Source organism: Eptatretus burgeri, chromosome 14 (assembly GCF_056783735.1).
Source record: "Eptatretus burgeri isolate ZD-2024b chromosome 14, Ebu_testis_v1, whole genome shotgun sequence".
Lineage (NCBI taxonomy): Eukaryota > Metazoa > Chordata > Myxini > Myxiniformes > Myxinidae > Eptatretus > Eptatretus burgeri.
In genome coordinates this window covers 12,761,639-12,775,580 of record NC_140974.1, presented here as the reverse complement: position 1 = coordinate 12,775,580, position 13,942 = coordinate 12,761,639, and the positions used below count along the sequence as shown (strand labels likewise).

The 13,942-nt window shown below is 42.8% G+C and overlaps 1 protein-coding gene across 5 annotated transcripts in view; it reads left to right on the top strand.

Moving 5' to 3' along the window:
• The window catches only part of ADCY8 (adenylate cyclase 8), a 331,462-nt gene that overhangs the window by 263,175 nt on the left and 54,345 nt on the right, over positions 1-13,942 (top strand). For all 5 annotated transcript variants that reach the window (XR_015051030.1, XM_085853744.1, XM_085853746.1 and 2 more), the window contains 2 exons: positions 10,878-10,978; positions 11,600-11,801. Coding sequence is in view for 4 of the 5 variants with exons in the window: in XM_085853744.1 (XP_085709870.1) it covers positions 10,878-10,978; positions 11,600-11,801 (303 nt within the window). In the remaining variant the exon portion in view is untranslated. The remainder of the gene's footprint in view (positions 1-10,877; positions 10,979-11,599; positions 11,802-13,942) is intronic.

Below are 13,942 nucleotides of genomic sequence, written 5' to 3'. Positions count from 1 at the left end.
TTAAACTTTTTAATACCTTATGAGGAGGTAGTAGAGCAGTAGTGTGAGGGTGGAGCGAGGGCAGGCAGTGGTGAGGGGGTACCGAGTGCAGGCAGGGGTGAGAGTGCAGCATTCGAGATAGGTCGCAATGAGTCCTGGGAGAGAGTTTTTGTTGGTGATGAAATTATTAAATATGGAGATTCGTCATTCAGCAGGAAGGATCGTAGACATAGTTGTGCAGTTTTGAAGTAGTAGGAGTTAGTTACATTGAAGGAAGGATAAATCGCCTTGTATCGGGTCATGGCAGGAAGACGTTGGTTGTTGTATACCAAGGAGCAACTGATATTGGAAAAGTTTACTCGAAGGATTTAAAAAAAATAGGCACAGCATATTGAGTAAGCGACTGAAAGCAAAGGGTTGTGGGATAATGCTTGCTGGTATTCTCCCAAGATTCAGAAATGGAATATAATTTATGAGCAGAACAATATATGTCAATCTATGACGAGAAGAATGGTGTAGGGAGAAAGGGTTAGCGTGGAAACAAAATTAAACACGTTCTATACCAATGCCAGAAGTTTAAATAATAAGATGGAAGAGCTTGAAGCCAAAGTGGATAGCAAGGAGTACGACATAGTTGCAGTAAGTGAGACATTGTTTAATGAGGAGAGTCACTGGAGGACAGGATTAGAAGGTAAGAAGGTGTATCGGTGTGATAGGATAGAGAGAATAGGAGGAGGAGTAGCAATCTGGGTAAAGGACAGCATTGCATCAAGAGAAAGGGGTGACATTAAGGAAGGAATTAATGTTGAGGATTCTGAATGGGTAGAGATTAGAGATTGTAAAAACAGAAAGATACTGGTAGGATGCTTTATAGGGCTCTGGGTGGGAAGGAAGAGGAGGAAGGAGGAGTACATGAAGAATTCAAAAGGGCATGTGGTGAGGGAAGAGTATTGATTCTGGGGTATTTAAACTTGCCAGGGATAGATTGGGTCCAGGAACAGGGAAAGGACAGAGCGGATGAGGATTTCCCAGTTTTATTCTGGATTGCATTTTAACCCAGTTTGTAGATCAGCCCACAAGGGGAAGTGCAGTGTTAGACCTCCTTTTAAGTAACGATCCCAATATGGTGGAGGAGGTGGATGTAGGGGAGCATCGAGGAGCAAGTGATCATAACATTGTGTGTGCAAAGATTCTGATGAGACTTAGACTTGAGGATAGTAGGGTAAGGCTATTAGATTTCAGGAAGGCAAACCTTGAGGGTATGAGGAGAGAGTTGTGTGATGTAGATTGGGAGACTCTAACAACAGTACAATCAGCATTAGAGAAATGGGAAACCTTCAAGCACTAAATGTGTGGAGTGCAGAGGAAGTACATTCCAATAAGGTGTAAAACTAGAAGTAGAAATAGACCAGGGTGGTTGAGCAGTGAGATGAGGAATGGTATTAAGAAGAAGAAAAAGGCATTAATGAGGTTTAAAATAACACGACTGGAGTTAGATTTATATCACTATCGGAGTAAACAGAGGCAAGTGAAGAAAATAACTCAGCAAGCCAAAAGAGAGTATGAGAAGGACATGGCTAAGAATATTAAACGTAATAGCAAGGCTTTCTTTAAGGATATCAGGGGAAAATAACAGGTTAGGACCAGTGTGGGCCCATTGAGGAATAACACCGGGAGAGTGGTTAATGATGAAAGTGAGATGGCATGAGATGATGAAAGTGAGATGAAAGTTTCTTCAACTTTTATACAACAACAGTCAGGAGAATTGCTAATAGCTGAGAGTATCTATCGATGAGGTGAGGAAAGGCTTTTACAGAAGATCCAGGTTGGAGTGGAGGAAGTAAAGGAACAGCGAGGTAATCTAAGAGTAGATTAGGCTCCGGGGCCAGAAAATATGCACCGAGAGTATTGAGCAAGATGTTAACGGATATTTTCAAGAATTCACTGGAGTCAGGACACGTACCGGAGGATTGGAGAGTAGCAAATGTAACACCATTATTTAAGAAAGGATCCAGAGAAGAATTGGCAAACTATATAGACCTGTTAGTTTGACTTCAGTTGTGGAGAAGGTGTTGGAGACATTAATTATGGACCAGATGAGGAGCCATTTGAATAATTTCAAACTAATTGAAGGCAGTGAGCATGGGTTTACCAAAGGGAGGTCATGTTTAACAAATTTATTACCGCACAGTTCTATGAAGCAGTTTCTGATTGAGTGGATGAGGGAATAGCAGTGAACATCGTATATCTCGAGTAAGAATTTCAGATGGCATTGATGAGGTACCACATCGGAGGTTATTAGCTAAGGTGAGGGCTTGTGCAGTGGTGGGTCATGTGGCTAAACTGGATTGGAAACTGGAATAGTGGTAGGAAGCAAAGAGTGGCTGTGAGTGGGAGGATGTCGAGCTGGGATGATGTAAGTAATGGATTACCTTTGTTATTTACTCGCAAATACCACCCGTCGCTTGACTGATGGGAATGCTAAGTGGGGGTGGGGGAGAGTAAAGAGGGGAGAAATTTTTCAAAGAGTAAATTCATTAAAATATTATTACAATATTTTTCCAATTCTCTCTTGAACTCATAGTTCACTTGTCCTGTTACTTTACTCGTTTTAATCTTCCCATTATGTTTATCGTTTAAAAAAAAAGCCAAAAAACGTGGCAGCTTCAAACCCCAGCGAGGTTACCCAGGAAACGCCTTAAGACGCCAGACAGCAAGGTGGCTGAGGATTGCCTGATGAAAGATATAATTAAATAAGGCCGTTAATTACCTTCAAAAAGGAGTGTTTTAATTAACCCAAACACCCAATTTTAATCCATGCACTTCCTTGGAGTTGTCTTTGTATGCATGCAAAGTTTGAGGCCCTGAGGTTTCATGGTTTTGGAATTATGGAGGAGACACACAGACACACATTTATGAGTATAGATTATTATTATTATTATTATTATTATTATTATTATTATATAGATAATTTACATCAACGATTTGGATCGTGGGGTTAAGAATGGGCTTTCCAAATTTTCAGTTGACACAAAGTTTGGAGTCAATGTAGATATCAGGGAAGGGGAGGGATCAGATTCAGGAAAGTCTCAATACTTTAATATATGAGGAAAAACATTGGCAGATGCAATGGTAAAGGCCTGTCTGCCAAAACAAATGTAAGATGTTGGGGATGGGTAAGAAAAATGAAAATAGAGATTACATGATGCAATTGGTCATCTTGGATTGTGTCACACAGGAAAAGGATCTGGGGGTGGTAACATATACGGGGAGGTAAGCAGGCAGCACAATGCCAAGCAGCTGCAGGTAAAGCTTGCAGGGTTTTAGGTTTTATTTATAGGGGGATAAATTATAAATCAAAGGAGGTCTTGCTGACACTGTCTAGGAATTTAATGAAGGCCACATCTAGAATATTGTGTGCAGTTCTGGTCACCACAATTCAGGAAGGACATAGCTGCCATAGAGAAGGTTCAGCGCAGGGCTACTGGATTGATTCCGGGTCTAGCTCGACTCAGCTATGAGGAGCGGCTGAAGGAGACGGGGCTTTATACACGAGAAAGGAGGTGGTTATGAGGATATATGATCGAGATGTTCAAGACAATGAAGTGTATAATCAAAAACAAGTGCAGAATAATTATTCAGCAAAATGGACAGTGATCGGACCAGGGGCAATAGCCTGAGTAAAGAAGAGGAGAGTAAAGATGGAGAGTACTCAGAGTAGTTAATCAATGGAAAGGTCTCCCTGGAAAGGTAGTGGCAGCAGAACCAGTGGATAAGTTTAAATTGGAATTAGATAGGTACCTGGAATTATTTTATTTTGAGCACCCTTGTGATGATATCCCTGAGCCTGCCACACTTTTCTCATCCCCATTCCTTCCCCCATAGTCCCAATGAATTCAAGTCATTATCTCAACAAATTTATTTAATTTGGCGTTAGTGTAGCGCAAGCATGATTGGCCGAATGACTTCCTGCATTAAATTTCCTTGTTATAGGTTTGCGACAGGCACACCCCAAGCCCCCATGAGCCCAGCACCCCAGAAGGTCGCTTGGTCGCCTGCCCATAAATCCGCCACTGCTTGTTGCACCACAGCAGTTGAAAATGACATAAAGCGAGGAGATGCAATTTCCGTCAATATTTACAAGTTAAAGAAAAAAAATTGATTTGTAACAGTGATCTCAAGCTCATGGGAGAGGGAAGTGGTGGGAGGTAAAAAGGGAATAAACTGACACCACCTGCAACTTGAATCCCTGCTTGGGAAGGGTGGCATTGATTTGCAGCTTCACAAAGGCAGTTCCACTAACGGGAGAAAAGAGAAACAAAGGAGTTGAGGTGTGCAGTCCGCCTGGACTTTCTGAGTTTAACCGGGAGGGGGATAGCAGAAAACGCGTGCATTCTGGATTTGCTGTGGAGGGTCAGGGGGGAAGAGAGAGAGAGAGAGAGAGAGAGAGAGAGAGAGAGAGAGAGAGAGAGAGAGAGAGAGAGAGAGAGAGAGAGAGAGAGAGAGAGAGAGAGAGAGAGAGAGAGAGAGAGAGAGAGAGAGAGATACACATATAAATAAATATATATATATATATATATATATATATATATATATATATATATATATATATATATATATATATGCTAGACCCGTGGAGTGGTTATCGACCTGCCTCCAATGTGAGCCAGTGACCCAGTTGAGCCAGGCCACTGAACAAGTTGAACGGTGTTAGTAACATGTCGTAGCATGTTGGTTATGACGATAATGGTAAATTAAAGGACAGTTTATGGTGTTAAGTCTTTCAATCCTTAGAAAGGTGATTTCTGTACGAGACATCTCAATTCTTTAAAATGTAATATAGCTTCTGTGGAAAAAAAAATATAATTCAAAGATGCATCCAATTTCGAAAGATAAATGAGCCAATTGGAATTTAATATCTGGACATCTCTTTTAAGTTGGAATAAAATTACATATCATCAGCGTAAGCAGAAAGATCACCACAACCGCAACCGCCAGGCAAACAAGGCTCGTACAATTATCTCATGGTTTCAACCAAACAGGACACCAATCGCATACAACCTGCAACTCTTTTTCTGGCAACTCCCTCAGAATGGAGACTTTCTTCATTAACTTTAAATACGTAGTTTCCATTCAAGTACATCCCAGAAACTTTTGTTGAGGTCAATGTGGGAGGCCAGAGAAAGACCTCGCTGTGCCAAGTCGGTTCCCTGCATTGAGCACACTCACTTGCTTTGTATCTTGCTTATCTTCATCCTTTCATGACTTATCAATTATTATATTAACAAATAGCCAGGCACGCAGATAGATCGGTGTGTTCCTGTTATCATTAAAGTGTAAAGAATGAAATGTGAGACAGAGATATCTGAAGAATTCCTTTGACTTACTGAGTACCTGATTCAGTGACCATCTGGACCCTTCAATGACCATCTGGTTGGGCACCATCCATCATCGAGGTTTTGACCCATCGATCCCAGAACCTCTCTGAGGAGCAGGTGCAGAGCCTCGTGTGTGTGTGTGTGTGTGTGTGTGTGTGTGTGTGTGTGTGTGTGTGTGTGTGTGTGTGTGTGTGTGTGTGTGTGTGTGTGTGTGTGTGTGTGTGTGTGTGTGTGTGTGTGTGTGTGTGTGTGTGTAAAAAAATGAACCTGTAATAACACATTGAAACAGACAAAGATTAAAAAAAACAAGTCGTACAAAGGTATAATATGTGTGAAAATTCCGTTCAACTTGTATTTCACTTTGAGACAGGCTAAAATAAATAAATAAAAAAACAGGTGTATATGCAATGCTTTCAGGAAGTATTCACACCCCTTGACTTTTGTCACATTTTGTTGTTACAGCTTGAATGTAAAATGGATTAAAATTAAAAAATAACATTTTTGTCACCAATCAACACAAAATACCCCAAAATGACAAACTGAAAATATATTTTTCGAAAATTTTATAAATTAATTAAAATTTCAAAGGTGAAATATCTTGCGTCAATAAGTATTCAACCCTCTTGCTATGACACTCCAAGTTGAGCTCAGGTGCATCCAATTTCCTTCGATCATGCTTGAGATGTCTCTAAAACTAGATTGGAGTCTACCTCTGGCCAATTCAATTGATTGGACATTATTTAGAAAGAAACGCACCTTTCTATACAAGGTGCCACAGTCGGGTAAGTAGGGATAGTAGGGCAGAAAGGGATTCAGAGCAGAAACTCTACCATGAAGTCCAAAGAACTGTCTGTAGAACTCGAGATCGAATTATGAGGAGGCATAGATCTGGGGAAGTGTATTAGCTCTTCGTAGAGCTGGCCGTCTGACCAAACTGAGCAACTGGGCAAGAAGGACCTTGATCAGGGAGGTGACCATGAACGCAATGACCACTCTGACAGAACTACAGAGTTCCTTGGCTGAGAAGGGAGAACCTGCCGGAAGGACAACAGTCTCTGCAGCACTTCACAAATCTCAGCTTTATGGGAGAGTGGCCAGACAAAAGCCACTCCTGAGAAAAAGGCACATGACATCACACCTGGAGTTTGCGAAAAAGCACGTGAAACACAGAGCATGAGGCAAAAGATTTTGTGGTCTAATGAGACGAAAATTGAACTCTTTGGCCTGAATGCAATGTGTTGCGTCTCGCAGAAACCGAGCACAGCTCATCATCCATCAAACACCATCCTTACCGTGAAGCATGGTGATTGCAGCATCTTGCCATGGGGATGGGGGGAGAGAGAGTGAGGGCAGGCAGGGAAGTGAGAGAGAGTGAGGGGTGAGGGAAGTGAGAGAGAGAGAGTGAGGGGGAGGGAAGTGGGTGTGAGAGAGGGGTGGGAGAGAGAGGGATGGGAATGAGAGAGGGGAGAGGGTGGGAGCGACAGAGGGGTGGGAGTGAGAGAGGGATGGGAATGAGAGAGGGATGGGAATGAGAGAGGGGAGAGGGGTGTGAGCGACAGAGGGGAGAGGGGTGTGAGTGAGAGAGGGGTGGGAGTGAGAGAGGGATGGGAATGAGAGAGGGATGGGAATGAGAGAGGGGGGAGGGGTGTGAGTGACAGAGGGGAGAGGGGTGTGAGTGACAGAGGGGAGAGGGGTGTGAGTGACAGAGGGGTGGGAGCAACAGAGGGGAGAGGGGTGGGAGCAACAGAGGGGAGAGGGGTGGGAGCAACAGAGGGGAGAGGGGTGAGAGCAACAGAGGGGAGAGGGGTGGGAGTGACAGGGGGGAGAGGGGTGGGAGCGACAGGGGGAGAGGGGTGGGAGCGACAGAGGGGAGAGGGGTGGGAGCGACAGAGGGGAGAGGGTGGGAGCGACAGAGGGGAGAGGGATGGGAGCGAGAGAGGGGAGAGGGGTCAAAGCAAGAGGTGGAGGGAGTGATGGATTCCAGCAGATGTGATGTCCAGATTAACGTCCATCCGAGAGACGGCTCACACATTGATGAATCATGCTGTCTGTGAAACACTGGGAGTTTATATCTGTGTTGGGATTTGAACCCAGGCTAGACAGCTTAGAGCGAGCATGTGTACCTCTTGGCTATCTTGCCGTGTTGTGGTGATTCATTGCTTTGTAACAACTGAAAACATTTTTTACTCATTGTAATCATCTAATTTATTTTGCCTTCCTCACTCCGGAGATGTCCCCACAGAGAACCATGCCATGGTATCACAATGGAAGCTTGTAGAGATCAAATATTGAGGAGTACTCCAATGAAACAGTTGAAGAAACTTTTAAAAACCAAACGTTTAATTTTGTTATATTCATCTCTGTATGTCGAAGTGATGGGTCGTATAATTATAGAAGATCATACAAAAAGGGGAAACATCGAAATAAAATTTTACATTTTCAGTGAGCGAGCCATCGCCCAAGAGACCGCATGACAATGCGGGGCCAAACGCAGGTGAGTAAGGCCCGAACTTTGTTCGTCAATCAATATATTCAGTTACAGTGTGAATTCTTTTGCCATGTATGGCAATGACTTGGACAAGAACATCCAAGCGGTTTATGTAGTGCTCGACAAGTGGCTTAAGCGCTCAAGCAAGCACTCCAATGAAACTCCACTCCACGAAAACAAGCACTCCAACGAAACAAGCACTCCAATGAGAAGGAATGGCTGGCTTGGCAAGCGATTGTCGATCACCGATCGGTCATATTAACACCATGCACCGGGAGATGTCTAGAATGTCAAGCAATGTCTGAATTGGACAAACAAACACTTATTTTTTTTTGCAGTTGGAACTATTGCTGAAGTCAATAAAGAAGTTTAAATTTTGAAATTTGGCTCAGATTTCGAGATTCTAGAGGTTATGGCATGTGTGGAAATGAAATAAAGCCACGAACACTGGCGTCTCCAGCTGTTTATAAGCATTGTAATGTACCCAGCGATTCGTAGGCATGAAGATGAGGCATTCAATCATATGAGTGAGGAAAGTGGGAAAAAAAATTGGAGCACTTTATCGTTAAGAAACCTCTGTGGCCTGTTCCAAGTCAGGACATTGAGCAGGCCAAACAAAATGGCGAATTAAGACTCCAGCAAGCTGAAAAGAGTTGATGCCTTGAGAAGGGATAACTAAATAAGGCCGTTAATTATTTTCAAAAGGGGTGTTTAAATAATACCAAACATGCAGTTTTAATTTATGCACTCCCTTGGAGTTCCCTTAATATGCATGCAAAGTTTGGGTCACTAGGTTTAATGTTTGGAGTTATGGAGGAGACTGACATACAGACAGTTGGACAGACTCACGTACTCGAGGAAGGAAGAACGGACTGACACACTGACATTCATTTGTGTGGATATACTAGCAGAGATCCACAGAAATTCCATGGAATGTAATTTGTGACTTCAAGTTCTGAAGCCACCTCCTTCCCTCCCTCCCTTCCCCCCCCCAATAATCCCGAGTCTTCAAACCCCTCTCCACCCTGCCTTAAATGCCCTCCACATTACAAGTACTCAAACCCCTCCTCACCCCAAAGCCTCAACCCCCTCTCTCACCTCTGTCTTCTCTCTGCCCCCCACCCCCAAACTCAACTCTGTCCTCCCTTCCCCCTTTCTTCTTCTTCAAGTCCTCAACTCCCCTCCACCCCCCCCCTAAGTCCACAATCGCCTCCCAACCCCAAGTCTTCAACCCCCATCCCAACTCAACTCCACTCCACCCTCCCCACCCCCAACTCCCTGTCCTCTTCTCCCCCTTTCTTCCCGTTCTTAACAAGGTGACGCAAAGCCATTCAGCCCATCATATCATTTCATTTAATTGTCCACGTGAAAGATGGAACTTTTTCATCCACTGGCAATTCAATTCAAAAGTGGTGCATCACATTCTTTTCACATTAGCATTAAACATGAGAATTCAATCAGGCACAAACAATAGCCTGAAATGACAGGACAAGGTAAGTGGAGCACGACCACAAATGGCTGAACAATTAAAACATTCCTGCGTTTTTCCTGTTCCTCAAGAACAATGCAAAAAGTAAATAACGATGGAATGTTAAATTCACAACCTCTTCTGCCTCTCTTCCTGTTCTTGACAACATTCCCATTCTCGTTCGTTAAGTTTTTGTTTTTATCATTTCGCCGACTTGTCTCCTATTTTTACTGAATAATCGTGAGATTCTGTCATCTTGCGAGATTGTGAACGAAACGTTTTTTTATTTATTTATTTACTTTCAATGGCATGTGTGAAAAAGCCGGCTGGTTCATTTCCACCTCCTCATTTTTCATGATGCTCTGTGGTTCCGTCAATCAGGTAATCACGTCCTTTCTCTCTCTCAACCAATCAACGTTGAAGACATCTCATTGTAAAGTGAGAGTTTGGTGCTTCTTCTTCGTCTGATTGCAGTTTTATCCTGACGAGTGCAAGTCGAAAAGCTTTGATAATGTCTATTTTATTGAAATTCATATTTATCCCCCCCCCCCGGAGGGAGGGAGCGGGATATTGTAATCGTCCGTTTTGTTTGTCTGTTTGTTTGTTTGTCTGTTTGTTTGTTTGTTTGTCTGTCTGTCTGTTAGCAACTTTACGGCAAAATGGCTTGAGCATTTTTATCAAATTTTAAAAATTTATCATTTTTATCAAAACACTATCAAATTTAATCCACAGGTGGGCAATGAACCTTGGACGACCCCATTAACTTTTGGGTCCAATTGGATCAAAGGTCAAGGTCACGAAAAGATCAAAATAATTTTACGGTCATAACTTCGTCAAACTGACTTCAAACTAAGACTAAAATATTCCTTATTCTATTCCTTATAATCAACATTCAGGTTAAGTATGTATCAAATTTAAATTTGATCCCCAAAATAACTTTATGCCTTAAATGGGTGGGATTTGTTGTGCCTGGTTAAATTTTGTTGTACTAAATGAATGTCAATATATTAAAAAAAATATACATATTCAGAATTATTTCAGCATTTGATGCACATGCAATACGTACTGGAACAAACAAGATTACAAACTTCTACTCTCACAGCACACTCAAAATAATACTGGTATCCTTTATAGGTACTTCAAAAAAAAACCAAAATAAAACATTGTCCTGCCAGCCTCGGTCATCAGTCGAGGACCCTGGCATCATTCATCCTATCAGCCCTTTACTTTGCGGTCCCAAGAGAAAGAGCTCTGATGAAAGCTCAGCAATGTAAGTGTCAGTCTGTATGATGTGTTCCTCCCTTTGGACATCATCCATCATCAGCAGGACAAAAATCAGCTTCAAGGTATACTGTTTTGAGTCCTCAATAACATGTTGGGGGCTGCAAATCAGAGTGATGCAAGAAGCCTCACTTACACAGCCCCACACGTCATTGGTGCGCAAGAGAGTGAGTAGTCATGGGAAGAAAGGAAAATATGAAATATGATTTTAATAAACTCGTTTTAGTTTCCATTAACCCTTCTCCTCCACCCGTTCCCTACCTCCCCTTTCTTTCCCTTCCAGTACTGCCAGATGCGTGATGAAGTGTTCAAGACAAACCTCGTCTGCGCCTTCATCATTCATGCCTTCGTTTTGGCTGTGCACTGTACCGTGCCTCCTGCCGAGTAAGTATCCTTCTCTACACCACATAGTCATCCATCATCTGAACCACAATGATCTCCCACTTTGCTTGCAGCATACATATTGCCATGTGAATATTGCTATGCCTACTCACGATCGTGGTCACACATCCTGCTGGTGGTCAGTTTGAATATTCCTCTCCTTTGACTATTCTGCCGCCAACTGTTGCAGCTCAAAGCGGTGAAATAACTTCAACAGCTAAGTGTCCTAACATCAGTTGAAGGTCATTTTTTTTTCTTTCCAAAATCATTCTGACTGTCAAACATTTGAGTTTTTAAGCTGGAGTTATTAACAATACTGAAGACAGACAGACAGACAGACAGACAGACAGACAGGAAAAAAAAATTGGTCTACCTCCATTAACCCTCCCTGATTAAAGCTGGCAGGTTGCTGCGGTCCTCTCTGCTCCTTTATTTCATCATTCATTCAAATGTTTATTACATCCACCTGTTGTCCCAACCTCTGTGCATTGCTTTTCTTCTCTCTGTTACATTATCTTCTTGCTCTTCCACGAATCGAGACTTTGTGCACAACAATGAAATGAACAAATAAACGGGAGAACAACTTGTGAGTTCAGAAGACTTTCCCTGTGATTCCTTTGCCAGTGTGGTTGGTTCGGCAGCACTGTTCTCTGTGCTGTCATTGCTGTTTGTGGTCCTGCTGTGCCTCACCATGGCGGAGGAATACAAATGCCTGCCAGTAGTTATACGGCGGCTCTGCTGTCACGTGCACGAGTTTCACCTTGCCAGGAATATTGTGTGCTCTTCAGCCGTGCTCCTCAACTTCATCGCTGCCATCAGCAACATTGTAAGTGTTCCCTTCCCATGTTGCTCCATCATTTTTAACCTCCACCATCGAAGATCGGAGGTTACTGTTTTCACCCCTTTCTGTTTGTTTGTTTGTGAACAGTATTACGGAAAAACTCCTTGACAGATTTCGACGAAACTTGGTGGGGGGGTTAGGTATGGTCCAAGGATCATGCCATTAGATTTTGGACTTGGACCCCCCCAAAAAAATTGTTCGAGGGAAAAAATTTTTTTTTTTTGCATTTCTACATGTTTTAAGTGATTTCCAACCCCCCCCCCCCAAAAAAAAATTGTTAGAGAAAATTTTTTTTTTTTGCATTTCTACATGTTATGATTTCCACCCCCCCCCCCCCCCCCAAAAAGAAATTGTTAGAGAATTTTTTTTGCATTTCTACATGTTTTAAGTGATTTCCAACCCCCCAAAAAAAAAATTGAGAATTTTTTTTTTTTACATTTCTACGTTTTAAGTGATTTCCAACCCCCTGCCCCCCCCAAAAAAATTTAGAGAAAATTTTTTTTTGCTTTTTTACATGTTTTATTTGATTTCCACCCCCCCCCCCCAAAAAAATTGTTTGAGAAAAAAAAATTTTTGCAACTTTTTTTCAACAAAATTTCGATTTCTTTTTTTGCATTTCTACATGTTTTAAGTGATTTCCAACCCCCCCCCCACCCCCCCACCCCCAAAAAAAAATGTTGGAGAAAAGAACTATAACTGTCAGCACTGTTGACATCATATTCAATGAATAAGATATAAGGTTCACTTGAGTGACTCAGCAGTATTGACGGCGGAGGTTTTGCACTCTCTCGAGTGCCCTCCTCTAGTTTCGTGATGAAGTAATCCTTAGTAATCCTACTCCATAAAATATGGCAATAAATGTGTGTGTGTGCGTGCGTACGTGCACTTACTGATTTTTATAGAATCGAAAATGGCTGGGCCAATATTCACCAAATTTAGCACGAATACCTGGGTTACCCAGGGTCAGGAGTGGATGTTTCTAGTTGAACTAAATGTGGGTTTAAGCTCAATTTCATATCACTGCTGGAAATTTGTTTGCATGGAGGTCTCTGATACTCCTCCTTTAATAGCCACAATTATTCCCACATTCTTGTGGGGTTGGTCATGAGGAAGCTCTCACGAATCGGCTGGCCAGGCTTGATGATCGACTAAGATTAGGGCGTCAATTTGGAATTTTGCCATGGTGCCGGGGATAGCTCGCCCACTCCTCGTGAATGACACCATGGGATCTTCAACGTCCACCAAATAGTACCGGCAGACGGGACGCCTGTTTAACATCTAACAGAGGGACAGCACATACATTGATGAATCACTCTGCCTGTGAAACACCAGGATGATACAGGTAGTGAGTAAAAAAAAGAGAAGAAAAAAACCCACCAATGTAAAGTCACTTAATCGGGCATTGGGCCACCACATGTGGCCAGTACGGCATGTATGCGCCGTGGCATAGAGTCCACCAGCGTCTGGAATTCTGTAGGAGGGATGCGTTACCATTCTTCCATAAGAAAGTCAATTAACCCACACATGTTTGATGGAGGTGAAAAACGCTGTCTCAAGCGTCGTTCCAGAATATCCCATAAATGCTCGATTAGGTTCACATCTGTTGACTGAAAGAAGGCCATGACATAGATAGCATCATTGTCGTGCTTATCAAACCATTGGGCGACCATATATGCTCTGTGGGTGGTGTATTGGGGGGTCTCCTCTTGCAGCCACGCAAGCCATAATTATCAGCAACCTGGCCCGTGCAGCATTTTTTTACATGGCCCTAAGCATGCTGGGATGTTATTTGCTTAATTAACACATGAGCCACACCTGTGTGGAAGGTGTTCCTTGGTGTCCATCATTTACCCAGGTGTTTCCATTTTTTTGTCCACTACCTGTAGTTTGTATGCCTGGTGTTGGCTTAATGGTTCGGGTGGCGGGCTTTGGATCCTCGGGTCCTGAGTTCAAATCCCCTCATCTGTTGAATTGATACCAGGTGGGGTTAACTCGGCCTGTCATCCTTCCGAGGTCGGCAAAATGAGTGCCAGCATGCTGGTACATACTGTGTCGGAATGGCGACCCGTCCAGGATTGTGTCCAATGGCCAAGAAAACTGCTTAAGCAGCACCAATGCACTGCACG